The 24,574-nt window shown below is 36.9% G+C and overlaps 2 protein-coding genes across 4 annotated transcripts in view; one reads left to right on the top strand and one right to left on the bottom strand.

The window, feature by feature from the left end:
• LOC145672160 (uncharacterized) overlaps positions 1-24,574 on the top strand; it is a 315,761-nt gene that overhangs the window by 85,015 nt on the left and 206,172 nt on the right. The gene's annotated exons all lie outside the window — the stretch shown is intronic.
• The window catches only part of LOC145672159 (uncharacterized), a 155,471-nt gene that overhangs the window by 57,868 nt on the left and 73,029 nt on the right, over positions 1-24,574 (bottom strand). Inside the window, exons 4-8 of the mRNA XM_081741499.1 lie at positions 16,716-16,920; positions 14,081-14,241; positions 10,491-10,622; positions 7,498-7,677; positions 3,363-3,545 (exon numbers count right to left, since the gene is read on the bottom strand). Of these exons, the coding sequence (XP_081597625.1) occupies positions 3,363-3,545; positions 7,498-7,677; positions 10,491-10,622; positions 14,081-14,241; positions 16,716-16,920 (861 nt within the window). The remainder of the gene's footprint in view (positions 1-3,362; positions 3,546-7,497; positions 7,678-10,490; positions 10,623-14,080; positions 14,242-16,715; positions 16,921-24,574) is intronic.

The following is a 24,574-nucleotide window of genomic DNA, read 5'->3' as shown; positions in this document are numbered from 1 at the left end:
CAGGCAAACTGGCCAACTCATTTGGCTAAACACCCACAGGCGGAATAAATTTTTTTTCTGGAGGCACAAGCGGGTCTGGGCGAGGAGGGCACAAGCGCATGGTCCTCTTTGCAGTGTTTTGAAGATGAACTTTGTGCCTCCTTTACGGGTCTTTGGGGGCTTTCGGATCCAGGTCTGGAACCAGTTCCTAAGATCCGGTTCTGGAACAGAGTTTTCAGATCCAGATCTGGAACCGGTTCCTAAGATTCGGTTCTGGAACCGGTTCCTAAGATCCGGTTCTGGAACCGGTTCCTAAGATCCGGTTCTGGAACCGGGTTTTCGAATCCAGGTCCGGAACCGGTTCTGAAAACCGGATCTCCGAGAACCGGTTCTTTGTGGCCATCCCTAATGCATACTGCTCTTGCGATCGACCGTGAGGTGTAAATCCCTGTGAATGGCGCGGTTCATTGTCACCTGCGATGTGCGGCATTTGCTGCTATCGCACGCTGTGTGGAGGATTTTCAGAGGTCCATACGCCGAACCACACGCAATAGCGGTGGGGGCTTCTTCACGGGAGGCCGGTTTCAAGCTGCTCGCGTCGTCCAGGAATCTGTGCCGCATATTTCCGTATAATACAATTCACAGTGGCGACTCGCAAGAAAATTACGCACTTGACACATTTCTACGATGCTCGACTCCGTGAACATAGCGTCGGAAAGGGCCACGATGAACCGCTCTCAGAATCTGTTCAGTTTCGGCGCCATCAGACTACGTTTAACCACACTGCTGTACCGCATGACTAATGAGATACTGTTGCTTGTCTTATGGCAATCTCACGGCAGTATGTTGTGCATGCGCTGTAAAGTTGCGCATTGACTTTTTCTCAATACCGTATAAACGAATCAACTCTTAGCTTCGCTAGTAAAAGGGACGCTAAACTCAAAATCAAATCAAACCAAATGAATTAATTTTGAGAATGAAAATTTCGTCTTTTTGCCTGTATGTAAATTTATTTTCTCAAACTTTAATGAAATAATCATTAATTTTCAAATTTAATGAAATAATCATATATATATATATATATATATATATATATATATATATATATATATATATATATATATATATATATATATATATATATATATAAATTCAAAACTATAAATATTTTTCTACTACATTATTTTAGTATTCAAATTATGTGGTAACCAAAAACATGTACGCGATCGCTCAAGCAGAATAGCGATTTGAAAGTAACCAATACGTGTTATTTTATTAAATAAGCTTTGCGCATCTCCCAATATTTATCATAAAAAGAAACTAAGTCCTAGCAAAGAAAGATTTTCACTTACTATAAAATATTAAAAATCGACTGCCATTATTAGGGATGTGTTTTAATTATGTGTGATGCTCACTTTAGTGTAATATTTCTTCGTATGAACTGTCAACGCGTACCGTCATTTAAAACACTTGTACGTACAATGAAAGGATGAATAAATGCTGAGCAGCTGCACTTGTTGCTGCTATACTTACACACTTCCATTATTTAGTTACACATTTCATATTTGTTGTTTGTATGAAGTAATGTATTAAGTGCTTGAATTAATTCTCGCTATTGACTAATATTGGTCATTAGTGCTGCTATTTCAACATAGCGGAAAGTGACACTAGACATATACAAAAGTACTGTCAGCATGCTTTTAATATGAGTAAGCGATGATATTACATTGGAGTGAAAAGAACATAATTATTTATTGTCTTGAAAATGTAGGGTTTTGTACCAAAAAAGAAAAAGAAAGAAAAAAGAAAAGAAGAGAAAAGAGCCTTATGTTTCTCCTTTCATCTTAAGAAATGTGCTGCTGAAAGTCATTGTTTGCTAGTGGGGGCATATGGAGAGAAAATAATCTATCTGAAACAAGGTTTAGAGATTAACTTAGACAATTCAAAGACAAAGAGCGTCCTGATTTGCCGAAATGAGGTCGAAGATGGACAGTTAGATGCATTACTGGAGGACTTTTAAAGAGCTATCTTGTTGATGAATCAACTGTTAGCAAAGTCTTGGAAATGTTGCGAAACATTTAATAATTTGTGAATTACTGCTTGAAACACAAAAACGGAAGTCGCTTTTGCCTCGGAAGTAACCGAATTGTGACTGGCGATAAAAAGCGGATCCGTTACGATAATCCTAAATGTAGGAAATTATGGGTGCTTCCTGGCAAACACTCAACATCAACGCCATTAACATCAACAACAAGATATTCATGGGAAGAAAGTCATGCTGTATATTTGGTGGGATCAAGTCGGTGTAGTCTATTATGAGTTTCTGCAACCGATCAAACGTTTAATGCTGAACGGTTTCGAACAAAATTACTCAATCCGAATCGAACACTTAAGGAAAAACGCCCGCAATATGCCAAAAGACATGACAAATTTATAGTTCTCCATCAGATCACATAATACAAACCTAGTGAAGGAAAACTTGGATGGGAGTCTTACCCTACTCACTCTATTCACCAGACCTCACTTTAGATTATCATTTGTTGAGGTTAGGTTAGACAGCAGCATGGCTTTTCTGCATAACACTTCAGATCTTTTGAAGATATCGAAAAATACTTGATGAGTGGATCATCTCAAAAGAATCTTTCCTTTTTGGTTTTTAAACCGTGTATTGTGCGGAAAGGTAGTAGCTTGTGAAGAAATTTTCACTGAAATATAATGCGCCGTTCTTTTGAAGTGAACACTAGTTTTTGTTGCTGAAAATAGCGAGAATTAACTCAAGCTCCTAATAGAACCTCCAGTGAACGTAACAAGTGAGTTCTTGAAAATTGGCTTACTTCACCTCAACAAAATTTCATGATAATTTATTAGTGTTGGAAGTCCCCAAAATTTCGTTATATTGATATTTTACCGTTCAAAAATGTATTTACTATAGTATTTGACTATGCACAAAAGTGATAGCTGTGTATTCATAACGAAGCTGGGAAGCACTATATGTTAGTCTTCTTTTCTTTCTGTTTTTGTATCAAAAGATCCAATATATTTCAGCTAAAATTTTCTTGTAGGCCTTATATCTGGAGAACTACATATAATGTAGCCAAACCCAAACTATCACTTACTCAGTATGATATGCTTATTCCATAAAGAATACGAAAACTCGATTTAGGGGCCGTTCAAAAATTTTGAGGCCCCTGATCCAAAAACTAATTATTGGCCAAGATCGCAATCTTTTGATGCATTTTTTGATCATTCCTAAAATTCGTGTTTAATTTTCTGTCCTGCTGTTGAGTAGTGCTGTTTACTGTTAATAATAATAATAATAATAATAATATAAAGAAATCTTCTAAATTTTAGATAGTGCTTACAAAGAAATAATACGACCTTACCTTTGGCTTGTCTGGTTCTGGAGTAACCTTCTTAGTCCTTTCAGGACTGAACGATCGGAGCATGCGCCAATCCCAAGTGAGCGGTTTAGAACTAGATGTCCGTGGTGCATCTGGAATCACCTTCAAAGTCTTTTGATCTATTTCATTCGGATGGTTTCTGTAGTAAGTCGGCGTTCGTCCTTTCTGTATAATGATGAAAGAAAAATAATATTTAATGCAAGGAGTTACAGAGTTCATTTCTTTCTTTTCACATCGCATGCTTAATGACTTTCCAGACTAACAGAGTATTAGTTGTAATTTAGCTTTGGTGACCTGACTTTAATGAAGGTTGATTACAGAGGATAGACCTTATTCATACAGCTTCGTTGTAATTTTTAACTGAATCATTAATTGTCTCCTTGAGTGAGAATTTTTAGTAAGTCATTATATGGGATTTCCAAGGTTGCTGGGTATCAGTGTTAGTGTTGTGTATGTGCTGATTAAACGTGCTCGTTGTGTTCAATGCTTTTGGTGAAACCAAGAAAACTGAAACTGATTATTCATAGAATAATAAGACTGTACCATTCTAATTTGAGTAGGGTAAATTCCAAAAAATTTCAGGTAATACAGCTTCTGTCCTAAGATTAAAATTAATGTAAATAGACCGATTGACTAGACTATATCACTCGTATCTCACCTCAGAGTTGTCTATTTTTCTTGAACTGTACTTGTGGTTCAATTAGCCATCTCTACCCAAACTTCCAGTCATCTCCGTGCAACTCGCGCTTACTGTATCTTTGAGATCTGTACAAGCCAGATTTTTTAAAGCCTCACTCCGGTCCATAAATAAAAATCTGACACCAATCTGAGCTCGAAATATGTATTTTTGACTTCAGCTTAGCCTGAATCCGTCTAATATTGAAATGAGTCCCACATGGATTCGAAATTCAAAATTACGTTTTTTAAATATTACAGTTACCTAAGTAGTTACTGGAATACGCATATACTGCAAAGCAAAGTTAATATACAATAGATATCCTCTAGCTCAGTGCTATTCAACCGGGGGTACGTAATCCTAAAATAAGCATATTTCCAATATTTATTTGGTTGAAGAAAATTTTGAAACTTCCCATGTTAATTTTGTCGGATGTGCAGTTTATCCCCCTGCTGTAAATAGTCTTTTAATTGGCACACTGATTGTCCTTTTATTGGGTCTCAGTTTGTTCCCCTTTTTAATCAACAGAACATGTGTATTTAGTTTAATAAGTACATTTTCCATTTAATTTCTTTTAAACAGTTTCAGGGGTACACAATTGGATGGCCAACCGTGTCTAGGGGTACGCAAGAAAAAAAAAAAAAAAAAAAGATGGAATAGCACTGCTCTAGCTTATCAGCTGCAGCTTCCCAAATTAAAACTTAAAGTTACTTTTTTTTTTTTTTTTTTTTTTTTTTTTTTTTTTTTTTTACTACATGTTGTGATGAGAAAGTAGATGAAAAGTAAGTGTAATTGTTGGTATTTATGTTCTGCAACAACGTGTTTGATCTATCTTTTTCACAATGAAAATACGAATAGAAAATTTTGTGATGAATTCGTGGAAGAATTAATACCGATATCAGTAGAAAATAATCAATTAGATAAATAAATAAATAAAATGGAAAGAAAGAAAAATACAAACTATATATATATGTATTAGGTGTTCTTACAATGAATGTATCGTGGTCGGAATTACTATGTTGGTCAAGCAGACTCTCTCTCTCTCTCTCTCTCTCTCTCTCTCTCTATATATATATATATATATATATATCTGCTTGACCAACATAGTAATTCCGACCACGATACATTCATTGTAAGAACACCTAATACATTATTCGTATAAATAGACTTGTGTATGTTATTTCCGTTAGTTTTTCTTGAGGGAGGCTGCGGTGGTTCAGTGGTAGAGCGTTCACCTCTGGTGCATGGGATCCCTGGTTCGATCCCAGCTCGCGCAAAGTGAACTTTGTGGTGGACAAACACCGTGTGTGTGGGTTTCCTCGAAGTTCTCTCACTTTCTTCCATCATTTCATTCATTTCTCATCATCACCGCCTCCTTTAGCCTAGCCGGCATATGCGTGAGACGTAAAACTCAAAAATTTTCATTTCAGTTTTCTTTTTCTTGAGCACGTTAAATACTTCTAGATTGGGTGCCTTCCCCCGAAATGACAAATACCTTTTAAAATATTATAATTGCAAAGTACAAGTTCTTACGAATGGCTCGAAAAGTTACGAGAAGAATCATTGTATACTTTCAAATTTTTTGTTTTTGGCCGAGATTCTTGCAGGCTCGAAGCCTCGACCTGGGGCCATGCAGACCTGTATTGACTGCATGCTTAAGTCACAAGGTAAGTTAGATTTCGCGTGTTTGTTTAACTCTGTGTTGTGCTGCATTTGAAAGTACAGAATTTGTGTAAAAGGGAGCAAAGCAATTACAATGTACTAAAAAGAATAGTTACATGGATAAATGAGAAAATTAGAAGAAAGCTTATTGAATGCATAATTTAAGGTAGCCATTGCTTATCTTTCATTTCTTAATGCTTCAAGTTATGTCATCATTTCGACGAGCTTATATTTTCTCCATATTTATTTTAGTGTATTCGAAAGAGAGGCATAGCGTAAAGCGTTAGAGAACCAATAGAAATTGAACAATGGTAAGGAACACACTCACAGTCACAAAAACAAGAAGAAACATGGCTTAAACGCTATCTAATATCCTAGTTCTTCCCGTTGGTCTAGTGGTTAGCGCGTTGTCTTTGGTGCACGCGGTCTCGGGTTCGATTCCCGGTGCGAGAGCACAAAATTTAATTTCACTATCACTCACTTTCATTAATCATTCTTTTCCCTAATCTAAAGGACATAATCGTGGAATGTTAAACTTTTTTTTTTTTTTAATCGTTTTCACTATCAGACAGTTCGAATGCGGCAAAGAGTACAGTTATTGGTGGTTACTTTGCTACAGGCGTTTGGTTTCACTCTGATGTTCCAATGTTATGATTTACACATGTTGGCTTCCACACCAACACCTAAATTCATCCGTCACATAAAATGAGTCCTATAAAATTATAGATTTCTTACAATCTTATGTTGAATAAAGCCAAATTAACCTCGAAAGTCAGGAAAATCTGCTACATTTCACAGAAAAGTCAGTGTTTTTTTAAGTTCTCTACAGAAGACTCGTATAAAGAATATCTCAAACAACTCCAAACAGACGGATTCAAAAAGGTATTAAGAAAAATGCTGAAATAAGAACTATCTTTAGAAAATAAGAAGCTTAAGGAATACCGAAAGGTTAAAATTTCAAACACTGAAAGAAGAAGAACAAATAAAATAAAATAATTGAGATGCTGCAGGAAAAAAAAAAAACAAAAAAAAAACGTAAGTTTGCTGTAGATAACCAAAGAGATAGGCTATACCTTTTGAACCACCCGACCATTTTCAACATGGATGAGGTTCGGGTCTGGGATGGTTTTCGTCATTTCACTTTGACGGTGAAACTTAGGGAAGAAGGAGGGGAAGATATTTAAAAATTATCTAAAATAACAGATATTAGTGCCGAATCCATAGTTTTCGGAGTCGCTGAGATGAACGGTGACACTTCCGATGCCGTTTAAATCCAAATTCAGCCCCGCAACTTGGAAGCGGGGGGGGGGGACAGCATACTTCAGGGGTACCAAACACATGACATAAGGGGTTGTGCATTTAATTTTTTTTTTTTTTTATTTCAACCCAGCAAGTAATCAGCGCTATTATTTGCTTATTCTTATGAGTGTATTCAGAGTGCCGATATATTAAAGATATCGTTAGTATATAATTATTGTTTAGTACCCATGTTTTATTGTATCAAATACAAGAAATTGGACTTATAATAAGTACTTACAATAAGAAAGTAAGCTTATACTGTATTAAAAAAAATAAGTAAAAATTAGAGTGCTGGACAGCTATGAGATGGTGGGGATCAATTTATTTTTTTTTCAACCTAACAATAAATTATAGTGTTCGCAGTGTCGTGGGTCACGGAAAATTTTCTTAGTTGGCCACGCAAATTTAGATATGTTAGGGAAAGTAATACCAGTATTTCAGTGTAAACTCTGAGAATATGAAAATAGTCAACATACTTACATTATCCTGATGCTTACTATCGGAGCCGGCTTGGACGAGTAAGTCGAACATCGCTCCTTCATCACGACAAGCAGCAGCGTAGTGTAGTGGTATTCTTCCTTCTCGGTCCGTTACCGTCACAGCCTGTGGTGTGCGTTCGAGGATCTCTTTCACTATATCTGTGTGTCCAAGTCCAGCAGCCTAGTTTAAATAAGGTTCAAATAATGAGTTAAGGACAATATAATGTTATTTTAAAAAAGTTGTTTTTATTTGTTTAAAATTTGTAGTAAATTCTAATATAGGTATATCTGAAGTAAAATTAATAATACCATAGTACGAGGTGTGTTCGAAAAGTATCGAACCGTATTTTTTTCCCGCGTAAACCAATGAAGAGCGGGAGATTTTCTTCAGTGTAGATGTAGAGGGGACAATCATGCGCAATCGTGAATTTTTTCCCCGCCCGTATCGTATCGGTACATTCAATTTCGAATGAGAATTTGGGCATGAGGAGAGTGTCCGCGAAATTTGATTCAGGCTTTCATCTCCAAACACAATATTCCTGTGTGTCGTCAGGCTCTCCACTTACCCGACATGGCTCCATGTGACTTTTGGTTATTTCCCAAGCTGAAAATGCCACTAAAAGAGACCTGATTTGAGTCAAAAGAAAACATAATGTGAAATGCGACGGCACGGTTGCTCACCATTCCAAAAGCAGCGTTCCAGAAGTGTTTCCAACAATTGTGGGAGCGTTGGGAGAAATGTGTGCATTATCAAGGAGACTACTTTGAAGTGTTTCGGATTTCCAAATTAATAAATGTATTTTTTCCAACCAAAGGTTCGATACTTTTTGAACACACCTCGTATATTAGAATAGTATATGGAGCTCTCTCGTGGCTGTATGGTTACCATATGAATATTCGGTATTGGAGATCTGTGTTCGTTTCCCGGTAAAGTTATTTTGGTTCGATTGGTTGGTTGTATTTAATATCCCTTTTCAGCATCAAGGCTGTATGAAACGTGAACCTACAGTTAAGGTGAAATCCGATTCACTGTAAGATGCTTAGGTTTAAAGGCTTTCATATCAAGAATCGAACCTGGTGCGCACATTAAGCACTACTCCAGCAGCGAGGGCTTACAGTGGTTCGGATCACGTTAAGTTGTAGATTTATGCCTGGTATTGGCTCTGTGCTGAAAGGGACGATCCCGAGCTACAAATTAACCAACCAATTAACGACCGTAGCATGAGTGAATTATATATACATATGTGGATAGGAACTGAATTTGAAGCAAGAAATGTAATAATTAAATAAAATATTAGCTCCGTTAAGGAAGAGGGAGGCGAGGAAGGTTGACTATCGATAATAATTCCGTAAAAAAGATTATTTTGGTCAGTTATTACAGCGTTATTATACACGCAGTTTCCCGAAAGTCCGAACTTTAGTTTTGCAAGGTTTTGGTTCCGGACCTGTATCGTTTAAATTATAGTTTCCTTCTTATTAGATGACCTTACAAAATCAATCTTTCATTATTTCCTTATTGTCAGAAGATTTGTTCTGATATGAATAAATCTGCTGACCTTTTTCTCTGTAACAAATGGTATAGAATGATAATACTTAGAAATCGGAAGGGAGATCCCAGGTTCAAGTCTCGAGGTCGACATCGTAACTGGAATTTTTATAGTTTTCTGTTTTTTCTTTTCTTTTCTTTCTTTTTTTTTTGTTTCTTCAATCCTATTATATAAATTATATTCTTAATACACAGTGCGGCTTATAAGTCTCCGGGCTAGGACCATTGGAAGGAAAATAAGAATGCTGTTATCATTTTTTAAAGTGAAAATAGGCTCTGAAGCAATACACTGTTGAACGTGTATTTCCAACTTTTTATTGGCTTTGAAAAACTCTTCTGCGGGAATCCTGTTAAGCTGATCGGTCACAGCTTTTGGAATCTCCTTGATGGTATCGAACTTTTCACCATTTAGTAGCAACTTCATCTTGGGAAACAGAAAATAATCAGGCGGAGATAGATCTGGAGATTAAGGGTGGTGGTGCAAGGTTATGATTTGTTCTAAATCCAGAAACTTCGGAACTAATTTTGTGCACACTTTCCGTGTTCTCAAGTCTTCGGTTAAAATTCATAAAACCACATTTTCGGTATATTGAGTATAGCTGCTATTAACCGAAACGTCACTTTTCGATCTATGACCATTTTGGTGACGACAGCGATGTCGTCGCTTCCGGTTTTTTTTAAGCCAGCCACTGCGCTCATCGTTCTTCACTGATTCGCTTCCCTCCCGAAACCGTTTGTGCCTCTTAAAAAAGCTTTCTGAATATTTTTTTAAGCCTGTTTGTTCCAGATACTTTGGCTTTACCAAAGTACGTGAGCTTTACAGCAGAATTTAATCGTTACACATTGTTTGTCCTTCTCATTCATTTCACACTTGGCACAGACTAACAGCATAGGTGTGAATCACACGTTTTGTCTTTTAAACTACTGCAGCTACATTAACGCCAATTTGATTCTTATTAAGTAAGCCTAGTAAGTTGCTACCCCCACAAATAGTGTTGGTAGGCAAGCGGTTAAACAAAAATCAGTCCGGGAATTTATGGACCACTTTGTGTATATAGGTTTAATAAACAATGTGCTCTTGTAATCAAGTGGCTGCTTGTTGTTCGTAAGATGCTAACGTCCTAATGTTAACAGTTTCAAATTTTAAAATATCACGTGCATTTTACAGACAAGTTATTTTATGATAATGCTACTCTCCATTTGAAATATATAATTCTTGCAAATCAATCGGGACTTGAAAATCTCTGTCGTGAAGGTAAAATTAAGTTGTGTAGCTTATATATCAGAAAATTGCCTTGTGTTATGCAACTAGCTGTTGGCGCATACTAGCTAAATTTGATCACTGATAATAACAACTTTATTATTATTATTATTATTATTATTATTATTATTATTATTATTATTATTATTATTATTATTATTATTATTATTATTTAAATAGAATTTACCTTGTGCAATGGTGTCAGTCCATTTCTGTCTTTACTGAGCAATATTTCAGGTGGCACTGGTGCCTCTGTGCGTTCCTTGAAGTCAGTTTGGTTGTTTTTCACAACAGATCTGTGTATTTCTTTTATTGTTCCCTGAAAATAAAATGTAAAATATTTAATAATAGCTTTTTTCTGTATAAAGTTACAAAATTATATGAGCTTGTGCTGCAATTTAATGAAATTAGATACAACTAAACTTTTATTATGTGATATATAACCAGAGGTAAAAGTTGATCTGGAAAGGTAGGCGGACGGTAGGTAGCGGCATGACGTCACGCCGTCCCCTTGCCTATCTTTGATCATTGTATTTGTTAGGAACTAGGGGGACGCTGTACATATTTCTTGGAGGTGGGGAGATGGCGTCCTTCCGCGTTCCCCGGCACTCTTACTACTCTCTATAACCTACCTATGATATCAGATGCCATCTATGCACACTTTTTTGAACAAATATTTGGATCGTACGAAACTTATCAGGAAAGTAAAGACAAATGAAAAATAAGATATGCAAGAAGTGTAATGGACGCAAAGAAAATACATTGGCTACATTGGTACAGAAGCTGTTTCTCCACGTAATGCCACCATCGTCCAAACATTTGTTTAAACGCGGAACAATTTTTTTCTATCCCAGAATCGTAAACTTCGGTGCCTGGAACTACATTGTAACTTCTTCCCTAACCTCGTCGTCGTCGTCGTCAAAGTGTTTACCACCAAGAGGTTTCTTTAGGTATAGGAACAGATGGTAGTCACTTGGTGCAAGTTCAGGGCTGCATAGTGGATGCTCAAGAACGTCCCATTGGAATCTGCAAGCAACTCCTTGATGATATTTTTGCATTTCATACCTGCTGAGATTTGATATTACCGCTACTACGTATTTCCAACGCGTGCTTCTCGCACAAAACTCAGCCCAGCATTGCCGAATTACTCCAAATCATCGTCGTATGGATCAAGGTTACTGCCAGCCAATTTTGATTCACATATTTTCCCCTAATGTGCAAATGTGTTTGTATCTTTACTTTCCTCACAAGTCCCGTACTTTAAAAAATAAACGATAGAGATTTTGTTAGTCTAATACGTAGATCAGTAAAGAAATGCCATTCATTGACTTGTTTTCGCAAATCTTTATTGTAAGGACACAGTATATGTTCAACATAGCTAATTAACCATCTCACTATTTTCTTTCGTATGGCTCAAATTAACGTTTAATAGGAAGTTTGTTCCATGTATTTTGTTCTAAGGGTCTCCCCATCTCGCCAACGACTTATCAGCCAATAATTACTTCAAGATAACTAATCGGAAGATTCAGAAGAGAAAGGTGCAGTATATCCCCACATTCTCATGCTTCCCTGTATCCAAGTGCGTCCAGAATATAGCTAAAAGACGCATAAAATTCCGTTAAAATAGTAAACTCTTCTCCAATAGTAGCTAAATGTATAGCTAACAGAATTTAAAAATAAAGAAAAAAATATTTCATAGCTTTACTGTACTCCTAAAAAATTTAATACTTTTTCTGTATTCTCCAATGAAATATTTTCATTCGTAAGAGCCTTCGATACTCTCAGCCCCTTAAAATTTTAGTGGTTAACTTAAAAGACATTCAAAAATTTAGAAAGTGAGCTAGGTACTATTTGGAAAATGCTGTTGAACTATTGCTCTTATCCAAGGGTAAAAGTATGGAGGGAAGAGGGGGAACGCGGGAGGATGCCGTTATCCCACTTCCAAACAATATCTATAGAATCTCTCCACTTCCTAAATATTACAATTGGCAAAGATAGCCACGGGAGACGGCGTGACGTCATCCGTCCCCCTACCTTTTCAGATCCACTTTTATCTCTGCTTTTACCAAAACCTCCCATACAGGTGAACAATTTGGGTGCCTGATAGTTGTGATGTCATAAACTGCGCACTTAATTTCTCGCCTGTAAGAAAAGGTCTGAAAACAATTCTCAGATTATTTAATACGGTAGCAATTTGTAGGTATTATCTTGCTCAATTTCTAACTTTTTGATTTTTTCGTTGCTTGTAAGTTATTCGCTAAAATAATAATAATAATAAAAAATAGAGCTCAAGATGGCTAACACTTTACATCATTGATGAGAGGTACAACACATCCCTTAAATTCTCCTCACCCCATTCCTTGCGGCAACGTTGGCTACATACCGGTGACACACTTGATCTATCATAACACTAAAAGAACATAGGCTTCGCCGGACATGTATTCAAAATTTTTGTTCACAAAGTAAATGCACGTTGAAATTAACTAGAGCCTTTATATTTCAAGTATGCCTTCAGAAAATATGTAAAACATACTTCGATCCCATCCCCGCTGTCCTCTTACAGAGCAAACCTTTCCCTTTGCTTTGGAGAAAGAAGTGAATGACCTCGGCTGTGCTGCCAATTTGTCATTTAGTCTTTTGGTCTTGGCGAGTGAAGATCATAAGCTACTTAGAATGGCTAACAAGACGGTTCACAGCGAAGCCCGTGAAATTGTTCATTGTGGCAATCCTGTCCACCTCCAATTATTGAAAGAAGTCGGGCACAGCAACTTGTCGTTACTCTTCCGAAGGAGGTACGGGAAAACACACATCAACAGCAGCGCCAGGAGGGGCACACTTGAAATAGAAATGCTCTATGAAAGGTTAAATTTCCAGATTTTGGAGTTGCCGTGATACTGTGATAATAAGCGGGAATGACTTATATATATATATATATATATATATATATATATATATATATATATATATATATATATATATATATATATATATTTAGAAGATGTGTCTAATTTCAGGTCGTCAAATCTCATTCATAGTGGCTTAATTTTCCAGCAAATAACGTCAACGTATAGAATTGTTTCATGGTATTGTTTCAAATGTACATGGTTTACGCTACAAGACAAAATGACAGGAAATACTTTTGAGCCATCCCGAAGAGTACAACGAAAAAAAATTCACAAATCAAGCTTCACGGTTTCTTTAATATTCAGGAACGTCAAGGGCCATCGTGAAAAATCCGCAAAAGCTACAGAAGGGTTCTTCGCATGCAGGCAAAACTTAACTACAGTGAATTTTCAAATATTTAACTCGTGGTACTCATTATGTATAAAGGCCATAGAAAATAACGGACGGATAAATTCGTCTTATGCACCCAGCAAAAGAATTGACGAGACGGATATATCCGTATTGTAAAGGGTTTTAGGATAGTGTGTAAATTAGCAAAACAGTAAATCATACCTAGGTATAATTTTGATTGTAAAACATATTCAGCTACCACTAATGACAAATGGCTGGAAATTGGCAACTATGTGAATACAAAATTGGCTAAATAGTTAAACTACGTTTTTACTGGCTAAACACAGGCGGAAATAAATCAACTCAATCATAAAGTGGCTAAATTGGCAACGCCACCCCATCTCCATCCAATAGCCAACGAAAGGAAAGTTATAATCCAATTTTAAAGGTAAATAATTTTGTGCATTAATTTACATTTCTTTAAATGTTTCATACTTATATAAGTATACTATAATGAAAATATGATTAAAACATGATAATTACCATTATATAAGGAACTGCATCAAGGAAACGTTTGACGCGAGGACCATTGCTAGTTTCTACTAGTAGTTTGTCTCCGTGGCCTTCCCAGATAATTTGTTCGAGTCGTCCGAGATCTCTGTCGTGGATCCAGATTCGAATGTTAGCTCGAGTTATATTCAGTCCTGGAAGTCCAAGAAAAAACATATTAAATATAGAACATCATAAATGGAACTCTCTTGTTACTCTCTTTCGTAGCGAGAAACAGTTCTAGTACATAGCGTGAATAAAAGTAAAGTGACACTTGCTGTAACACGATTTTTATTATTATACAAATTTGTGAATTGGAAATGTGTAAATACAGCTTGGTCGTGGCAACACATTAATTCCTGCTAAACAAATTCATAAGGATTTATTCTAAACGATAACATCGAATGTTAAACAATTGTTTTGAGGACGAGTCTTGAATTTTTTCTTCTTTGCAATCAATTTGAGATAAGTAAGAGAAATTTTCTTTATATTGGTAGACATATCTTGCCATTAGACCATAGCCTCCCCAAATAACCACCAACGAAAATATGTGAACTTGTAATAGGTTTTATCACTTAAAAAGAAGTCCGGAGTGCATTGGAAGACATGTTGTAATATTAAAATCATGTACCCTTGTGTATTATGTGTATTTATATTGGTGTTTATAATTAATATACAGGTGATCCAGAAAGTGGAAACACTCTAATAAGAGGTAAACACTGTAAAATATAACCAAAGCAACAACGTAGGTGGGGAATAGGAATGGGGATCACAGTGACGTCTTCCATCTTGAATTTTATGCAATTGTCTTAAATGCAAACCGTAGCATATAATACATCATTTTAATAGCAAATTTGTGTGGAAATTGAACGGTACTGTTATTTCTGCTGTAGAGTTAGCGATTACGAAGTTACTCTGTTTCTTTGTTGTGCCTCCAACCAAAGAAGCCACTCATATAAGATATGGCAAGGACCACTCACTCTACAGGACGTGTACAGTGTAATCCCCGTTCCAGTCGATTGTCAGATGCATTCTGAGTTCCCAACCAGGCAAAACCTTGCGCAAAGTGACGGCTGTAATATTGGAACATGCGTCCACAATTCGTTCCATGAGATGATGAATATCCCTAATTCTTACCACATACAGAACATACTTTACATAGGGGCCGCGGTGGCTCAGTGGTAGAGCGTTCACCTCCGGTGCTTGGGGTCCCGGGTTCGATCTCAGCCCCCGCCAAGTAAACTTTGTAGTGGACAAACACCGTGTACGTGGGTTTTCTCGGGGTTCTCCCGTTTCCTCCCACTTTCTTCATTCCACCATTTCACTCATTACTCATCATCACCGTCTCCTTTAGCCTAACCGGCATAACCGTGGGACGTAAAACTCAAAGATTTCATTTTCATTTCATACTTTACATATCCCCACAGATAGTCCAGTGTGTCAGGTCAGGAGAATGAGGTAACCATTCCGCAGTAATATTGTCCGATCAGTACCGCATGTTCTGTTTTTTAACCTCGCCCAGCACTTAAGAGTTTGTTTAATCAGTAAACGATACGTCAGAAACGAATGTAAGCTTTTGTCGTAGCTGCTCTGTGGCCCATTGAGTAAATTTCAGACGACGATCTGGATCATCTTCTGTAAGGTGTTGGTGAAGTAGCAGCTTATAAGAGTGCCACTTATGCACTGACAAAATACACACGATTGAGGTGCGACTAACATCACTTTCACGGGCGACATTACGCGTGCTTCGTTTGGGACTTTTACTGAATGATGGCAAAACTGACACAGTTATTGCCTCGTCTGTCGCTATGCTGGTCTAGCAGTCTTTGATCGATCTGCCACAGATCCAATCTCTTGAAATTTCTTCAGCGCTTTGAAATTTCTTCATTGCTGATGAGAGTCCTTTTCGGATGACGGCGGTTAAAATCGTTTGCAATCACCCTCATGCTTCGTTCTCCAGAGTCCAACACAATCTCAATGCACTCTGCATGCGTCAAGGCCATTCTATTAGTAAGTAACAAGCAGTGATACAAACAAATGAAAACTGAAATGAAATATTTAACTTTTACGTCCTACGGTTATGCCAACTAGGCTGTCAGTTATGCCAGCCAGCTAGACGGTTTTGATGAGAAATGAATGAAAATGGTGGAATGAAGAAAGTGGGAGGAAACGGGAGAACCCCGAGCAAACCCATGTATACGGTGTTTGTCCACCACAAAGTTCACTTGGCGCGAGCTGGGATCGAACCAAGGACCCCATACACTAGAGATGAACGCTCTACCACTGAGCCACCGTGACCCTGTGATACAAACAGAGAAACATCTATAACTTCGTAATAGTTAGCACTAAAGCAAAAATAACAGAGCTATTCAATTTCTACGAAAATTTGCCATCAAAATGACGTATCATATACTATGGTTTCCATTTAAACGATTGCTTAAAATTCAAGATGGCCTACATCATTGTGATGTATTGTCAATCATTTGCCCCATCTCTATTCCTCACTTATATTGTTACTTATATGTTACCGCTCATTCCTTACTTATATGTTATCGCTTACTAAGGTGTTTCCACACCTTACGTCCACCTGTAGAAAGATATCCAATATTATTAACTTAAAGGTACTCACCGTCTTTACTTGAACCACGCATTAGGTAACCGCTGTACTTGTTGGAATCAGGTAACTCTATTTCGTTCGGATGATTTTTGTAGTAATTGGCGGTTCTTCCCCGTTGATCAGTCACAGCTGTTTCAGCACCTGCTAGTTCTAAAATTTTCCACAATCCTTGAGGATCAGTGCTTGCCCCACAATAATGTAACGGTGTTCTTCCTTCCTGTAAAGTATTTAAAAGAAAACATATAATCTATTGCAGATTAACTACTTATCATACAAAACCCATTAAAATTATTCGGATGAAATTTTACAGAAAAAAAGAAAAATGAAGTAAAATTTAATTTCATAAGTGCATTAGTGATTAACAAGGCTCGGATTTTTATGACATGTCATATTTTTAGATTGGTAACGAGGTTATTTGGAACTTCTTTCTTGGAGAGACATTTGGCTTGTGTCTTAGGGTATGAAGAAATACTGTGCAGTGTGAGAGAGTAAATTTGTCAAAGAACCTGGCAAGTACTAATTTCCTATCTCATCTTCTTGTTCACCTCAACCATAGATTGGTGGGTAACATGGAAAATTATATATATCCTAGAAGGGAAAAAAAATGCGGGAAGAAAGTAAGGTGAATTACAATTGTTATAACAGGATGACTATTCTCGAAATCCCTTAAAGTGAAAGACATGAAATTTAGTATTTAGGCTTTTCATTTAAAATAATTAAAGGCGTGTTCCAACATTTTTAGATATTTTCCCTATAGGGTAGGAAAAAAGAATGGGTGTTGCAATGGTTAAAATAAAATGGCCATATCTCGAATATTAAGGTTAGAGTCCTGAAAATAGCTACTGAGACTTTTAATTTAAAATAATTAAAGACGTGTCAGCGTTTTTAATTTTCTTCTCTCTCTCTCAGAAGGGATAAAAATGTGGAAGTTGCTATTGTTATAATAAGATAGCTATATCTCGAAATCCCTTAAGATTAGAGAGATGTTAGGGATACGAGAGGTGTGAAGCCGAAGGCCAACTAATTGCGAGGGTCTGGGAGCGAAATCCCCACCTAGCCGAAGTCTAGTATATTATAGGCCTATTACTGGAACGCTAGCCATAGAATTGACGACAAAGAGACCATGTGCATTTCGACATTTTATACCACATGGAAATGAAAACCTCAATGGGCTTTCGAAATGCAGGATTTCAGCTAACTTTTCGGAAATTAGGTAACTAGCGAAAATACGGGACTTTGGCAGTACTCGTTTTTGTCTTTCTGTCGTTTCAAGCGCTGGGGGGTAAGGAGTTTATAAATGACATTTCCTAGTTATTTTATAGCATATGTCCAGAAATATTCTTTTGCTACATGCTATATATAGAGCATATATATATAAAAAGCCATGAAACATGTGTCTAATTATTTTAAATGGAAAGCCCATATACCAAATTTCATGTCTCTACCTTTCAGAGATTTGCAGATATGGATATTTTACAATAATAATTGCCATCCATATTTCGCTTTTCTTAGTGATACCTTACGCTACAAATCTTGTGCAATGCTAAAATTTCAAGTTTCTGTAGTGACTGCGACGACTCGTGAAGTTTGGGCTGTACACCAATCATAGAATTGCTTTTCCTCATGTGTGATACATTGGAAGAGTTTTGTGCGGTTTGTGGAGCTGCCTTCCGAATGCACACGCGAGAAAACGTGCAATAGTAGAAGTGCACCAACAGTGTTGCCAAACTTAGAGGACATGGCGAACGAGCGGGAAAAATAACAGCATTTAAAGAACTATAACACAACCACTAACAGTTATTCAAAATTAACGGAGACAATAATAACGACGAAAATTTGAAACAATAACAAAAATAAACAAGACTAAATTTAGCAACGATCTGACAACACTGCATCCTCAGGGTATTTTCTCCGTATAGCGACACTGGCAAAATTTCATGGAATGGGGGTTTGACAAGCGGGACACACCCTCACGTTCTATTGGATGCTGAAATTGGTATATCTAGGTCAAGCTTTACGATTGCTTGCGATCACTATAGCTTAAATGGTTTGGCCTGTCAGCCAGTACTACTTCTTTTACATACAACTAAAAATTATTTATACAATATAAGAACATCATATATAACTAACTAACTAACTAACTCTATGGCCTATGGACCCCGGAGGTTCAGTGCCGCGTTCACAAAAGCTCTCCACTGACTTCTATCCTTAGCTAATTGCATCCAGTTTCTACTTTGTATTCCTATCTCTGCGAGATCCATCTTAATATTATCCTCCCATCTGCGCCTAGGTCTTCCTAATGGTCGTTTTCCTATGGGTCTACCAGTCAAGACTTTGAAAGCGTTTCTACTTTCTTCCATTCTAGCTACATGACCTGCCCACCTAAGCCTCCTAGACTTGACGACCCTAACAATGTTGGGTAAGCCGTATAAACTATGTAGTTCCTCGTTATGAAGCTTCCGCCATTCCCCATTCTCGTTCCTCTTGGGTCCGAATATTCTCCTCAGGATCCTGTTCTCAAATACTTTCAGTCTATGTTCTTCCCTCAGAGTAAGCGACCATGTTTCGCAACCATACAGAACAACAGGCATGATTATCGTTTTATATATTTTAAGCTTCAAATTCCTCGACAGAATTCGCGACGACAAGAGATTTTGAACCGAATAGTAACACGAATTCCCTGCTTTTAGACGACATTTAATTTCTTCATGAATATGATTTTCGTCTGTTAATATTGATCCTAAATATTTGAAAGTATCCACTTTATCAAAAGTATTATTTAATATTTTAACGCCTCCACAGTTTACCGTATTATGGTCCCGACGCACTTCCATGTATTTAGTTTTCTCTGCATTTACTTCTAAACCCATGTCCCTGCAAGCGTTTAATAAGATCTCTGCATTTATTTCTACTGTTCTCCTATCATCCCCTATTAAATTTACATCATCAGCATATGCCATAACCTGGTGAATGCCGTTCAACTCTAGGCCCTGGTTGCTATCTTTGATTTTCCTTATGGCGTATTCCAGAACAAAGTTAAATAATAATGGCGACAACGCATCTCCTTGTTTCAGGCCATTTTCGACGTGGAAGCTCGTGGACAAAAATTTTCTTACCCGGACATTACTTTGGGATTCACTTAAACATATCTTAATTAATCTAATTAGCTTTCTCGGTATTCCAAGTTCTGTAAAAACGTTGTATAATGTTTCTCTCCTGACCGAGTCGTAAGCATTTCTAAAATCAATAAATAGTTGATGTACCGGGGTATTGTATTCCCACTTCTTTTCGAGTATTTGGCGAATGGTAAATATTTGGTCGATAGTTGATCGATTTCGTCTAAATCCGCACTGATAATCTCCAATAATTTCATCTGCGTATGGAGTCAATCTTGCTAACAGAATATTTGAAAGGATTTTATAGGATGTTGACAGAAGAGAAATGCCTCGATAATTATTACAGTCAGTTTTGTCGCCTTTCTTGTGAATTGGAACAATGATTGATTCTTTCCACTCTTGTGGCAATTCTTCCTTGTTCCAGATAAGGAGAATGAGTTTGTGTATCTTGTTCCACAATTTTTCGCCTCCAGCTAAAATTAACTCAGCCGGAATTTCATCTACACCCGGAGATTTGTGTTTCTTTAGTTTCTTTATAGCGGCTTCCACTTTTATTCGATTGGGTTCTGGAATATACGGTTCTGCGGTGTGTATCTCCTTTTCTCCACACACATTAGTTTTTGGCTGCGTGTTCAGCAAATCGTCAAAGAAATCTTTCCATCTATTTAAGAGGCTATCCGTATCAGTGAGAACTGTTCCGTCAGATTTCTTTAATATATAAGCACGAGGTTGATAGCCTTTTTTAAATTCGCTGATCCCCTTATACATGTCCCGAATATTTTTATTTTTACTATTATCTTCAAGTTCCTTAATTTTAGCTTTCAAAAAATCCCGTTTCTTTGTTCTAAAAGTTTTGGAAGTTTCCCGCCTGATATCTGCGAAATTTTGTGTAGTTATTTCATTCGGATTTTGTAGCCACCGTAATTTTGCCTGTTTTCTCTTCTCTGCTAGTTTAATGCATTCTTGGTCGAACCATGGTTTGTTCCTACGTATTTCCGCGTGTCCCAATTTTTCTATTGCTAAACTTTTAATGCTATCTCTAATTTCAATCCAAGTATCCTCAACACTAGTGCACTCCGAGTCTTCTAAAACCGAGAATCTATTCGAAACTTCAATCTGGTATTCCTCTCTTACCTGGTTCTCTTCTAATTTCTTTAAATTAAATCTCTCCGTTTTCGGACATTGAATATTACCTTTATTCAACGATAATCTCTCCCGTATTATCGCTGCTACCAGGTAGTGATCAGTGTCACAATCAGCCCCTCTAAACGATCGGACGTCAATTATGCTAGTTTGTCTTCTTCTATCTACTAAAACGTGATCAATTTGATTATGTGTTTTTCCGTCTGGTGATGTCCAAGTGTATTTATGAACGTCGCGATGTGGGAATTTTGTACTCTTCACGATTAGGTTTTTGGATGTTGCAAAGTTCACGAGTCTAACACCGTTGTCATTACTTTCCTTATGCAAACTTTCGTTCCCTATAATCGGTTTGAAAATATCCTCTCGTCCTACCTTCGCATTGAAATCCCCTAATAGAATCTTCATATGGTATCGCGGGAGTTGGTCAAATATCCGTTCCACTTCTTCGTAAAAACTATCTTTTATATCGTCACCCTTATCTTCAGTTGGAGCATGTACATTTAAAACAATAATATCACACCACCGTCCCTTAAGAGTAATAAAAGAAAGTCTATCAGTAACAAATTCAACCCGTTTAATTGCTGGTAATATTCGTTTGTGAACGAAAAACCCTGTTCCTAACTGGTGATTTTTATTTCCTTCCCCGTAAAAGAACGTAAAATTTCCGGAATTCTCAGATCCATTTCCTTCCCATCTAACTTCCTGAACTCCTACTAAGTCCATCCTGTATTTCTCTAACTCACTTGTTACAGATTTTAACGCGCCTGCCCTATAAAGACTTCTAATATTCCATGTTCCAAATCTCATGTTCATTTTCTTTTGCTGATGTCGTGCCAAGTTATCAGTCCTTGTCCGAGGCTTTTGTGAATGTTTCTGAACAAGTACCTTTTTTTACAGGATGAGGGTGTTAGCCTTACCCAAACCCCCAAGCTGGAGGACCACTCCTAGTCGTCTGTCCGCGACTGCTTATTCAGTATATTCGCAGCTAACCTCTATATCTAGAGGCCTTTTCCTCGATCCGCAACCTGAGGACGCGCCATGCCGTGGTGACAGGAACCCACGTTACACGGACATCATATGTAATAAATACGAATAATGGTTTGTCATTCGTACTGTATATTTTAAATTTTTTTACTTCGGCATAGTAATAACTACAAAACGATACGCCACATTCTTTATTCTTTTCCTCCTTTCATCCGTGACGACAAGTTTAGATATGGTCGTCAGTTCCAAGAAATACTCAAAACATCAACACTGTCTCACTCCATTTAAGTAGCGAAACACCATAAGTGATCCTGCTGTGCATTTGGAAACAGCTGTTAATGTGTATTGACCAGCAAGTAGCGGAAAGAAAGAAACAATATTCGGTTATTTTCCTTTTTAACACTGCAACGTGAATCCGATCGTTATTTGTTGTCAATTTCTTACTAGCCCCAATATGGTAAGTTTCTCTTTTTGTAGTATCTTTTCAGTTCAGTTGTATAATTTCTAGGAAGCCAATCTATAGATAATGAATTATTGTGTTTTCATTTTTCATTTTAATCAGTTCCGTGCCGTTCGGGGGAGGCAAGCAGGGCGACGGTCCCGGCCGTCGAAGTAAGGGGGCGCAAAATTCCGGAGGAAAAAAGAAAAGAAGGAAAGAAAAAAGACAGGGAAAATGTTATTCATGTTAGGAAAATGCATGTGCGCATATATAAAATGGAAGGAAAAAACAATAAAAATGCTCTAAATCAAGGAAAAGCGGGGTTTACTTTTGAAAATTTTCTTGCGATTCGCGCCAACCATGGTGGCGCTTCGCGGCTGGTCTGTCGACCTCACTCATATGTACGGGAATGCCGTCGCATACTCTCGCCCGGGCGCTGATTTTCTACGGCATGGCTCTGATTTGAATTTTTAGAAACTTTATAAATGTACTTTGATATTAGAATGACTTATTGTCTCCTCCATTGTACATAATTTTTGAAACGTCAGAAAATGTATGTTTGTAGAAATAATAATGTGCTTGGGTTTTTCAACATTATTTTAATGTAATTTTAAGAACTCAAAATTATTAATATGTATAACTGAAATGAAAATACACTTTAATCAATAAGTTTTCCACTAACTTGATTATACAAAATATCGGGAGCGTAAGAGCAGATGTTCTTGCTTTTTTTTTTTCTGTAAACCTACATTAGAAGCTAATCTTAGCACATTCTAACACAATCATTTTGCTTTCCATGTGCTTTTAGAGTTATTTTTTCTCGTTGTCTGCAAAAAACCTTGGTTTAGAAACAAACGGTGACTCGTGGAGCTTTTCTAAAAACATGTTTCTTTTTTTTAACATACTGTTTTTGTTTTTAAATTATTTACGACTCGAGGCATGCACTTCTGTAATTTTCCCCTCATATCTTGCACTAGAGTGCATGTTGTATTTTTGTCCTCTTTCTTTTCTGTATTTCTACTTTGTTCCACAAATCATGCATATCTAGTACAATTCATTAATCTCTCTTCTTATCTGCTCTGGGTTCTGTCTACTTCCTTAGAATATTTCTTTTTGCCTTCCCAGTCTATTTCATGTCCTATTTTTCTCACGTTTTTATAAACTAGGTTGTCTTCCCCCTTTAACCTATCATTTTAATGCTGTTTAAAGTTGTAATAATTGCTTCGATATATTTTATTTTTATTTAACAAATAATTAAACGTTTATTAAGAAAATATTTAGGTAATTAATAGTTTCGACAATTAAACGTTTAACAGGGAGTACTGGTATGGTTGCTCATAATTGAGAGCTTCAGATCAGTTTGTGTGAGGCTTAAGCTAAAGTTACCAGACAGCTCCGATTCCCGGGTACGTTCCAAAATTTACAAATCTGTCCCCGGACAAAAATCATGGTAATATAAAAGAAAACTTTTTATCAAACTGTCATTCCGACCGAAGTTGAAAAGCATCTCTTGATTCATTGAAAAAATAATCTGATAGACTTAAGCTCCATTTAAAGATCAATACCTAGTCATGTTTGACAATACCTTCAAGATTAAACCTGCCATACGTCCCGTAAAAGACGGGACAGTCCCGATTTTAGACCCGAGTGTTCCGTGTCCCCGAAGGTTTAGTTGGGACATGCAAATGTCCTGTATTTTAGTCCCGTCCTATTATCAATATCAGCTTATCAACTGGGAACCCTGTTATTAGTGAATGAGTTGTAACATGAAACATCTTGGAGCAAGTTATCACTACATCACTCTCTCCGATTTCATAGCGAGCAAACAATAGACTAGACTCGCAGCGCAGAGTTGCAGTTGTTTGTTGGCAGACAATGGGATCTGCAATCTTTAAGTGCACGAGTAGAGCTGTGTTTGATAATCATCACAAATGCAGTGTTTCACTTGTGTGTTAACAAGAATGCCTAAACAGTAATGCACTTTTTCTTCAAATTTGAAGTGTGTTCAGATAAAAAATAAATAAATAAAAAGAAACTCACAAAAATACAAAACGCTCATAGGAGATTTTCAGAAGCATAAAGTTTCCTCATACAGATTGTTCGTTACTTCTTTGTATCCATTTCAAATAATGCAGTGAAAATATTTCCAAAAATACATTGTGTTGGAAAATTTGGGGTGGAGAGAGATT

Source organism: Thermobia domestica, chromosome 15 (genome assembly GCF_964235325.1).
Source record: "Thermobia domestica chromosome 15, izTheDome1.hap1.1, whole genome shotgun sequence".
Taxonomy (NCBI): Eukaryota; Metazoa; Arthropoda; class Insecta; order Zygentoma; family Lepismatidae; genus Thermobia; species Thermobia domestica.
Note: the sequence above shows the minus strand (reverse complement) of the source record. Positions and strands in the feature narration are given on the sequence as shown.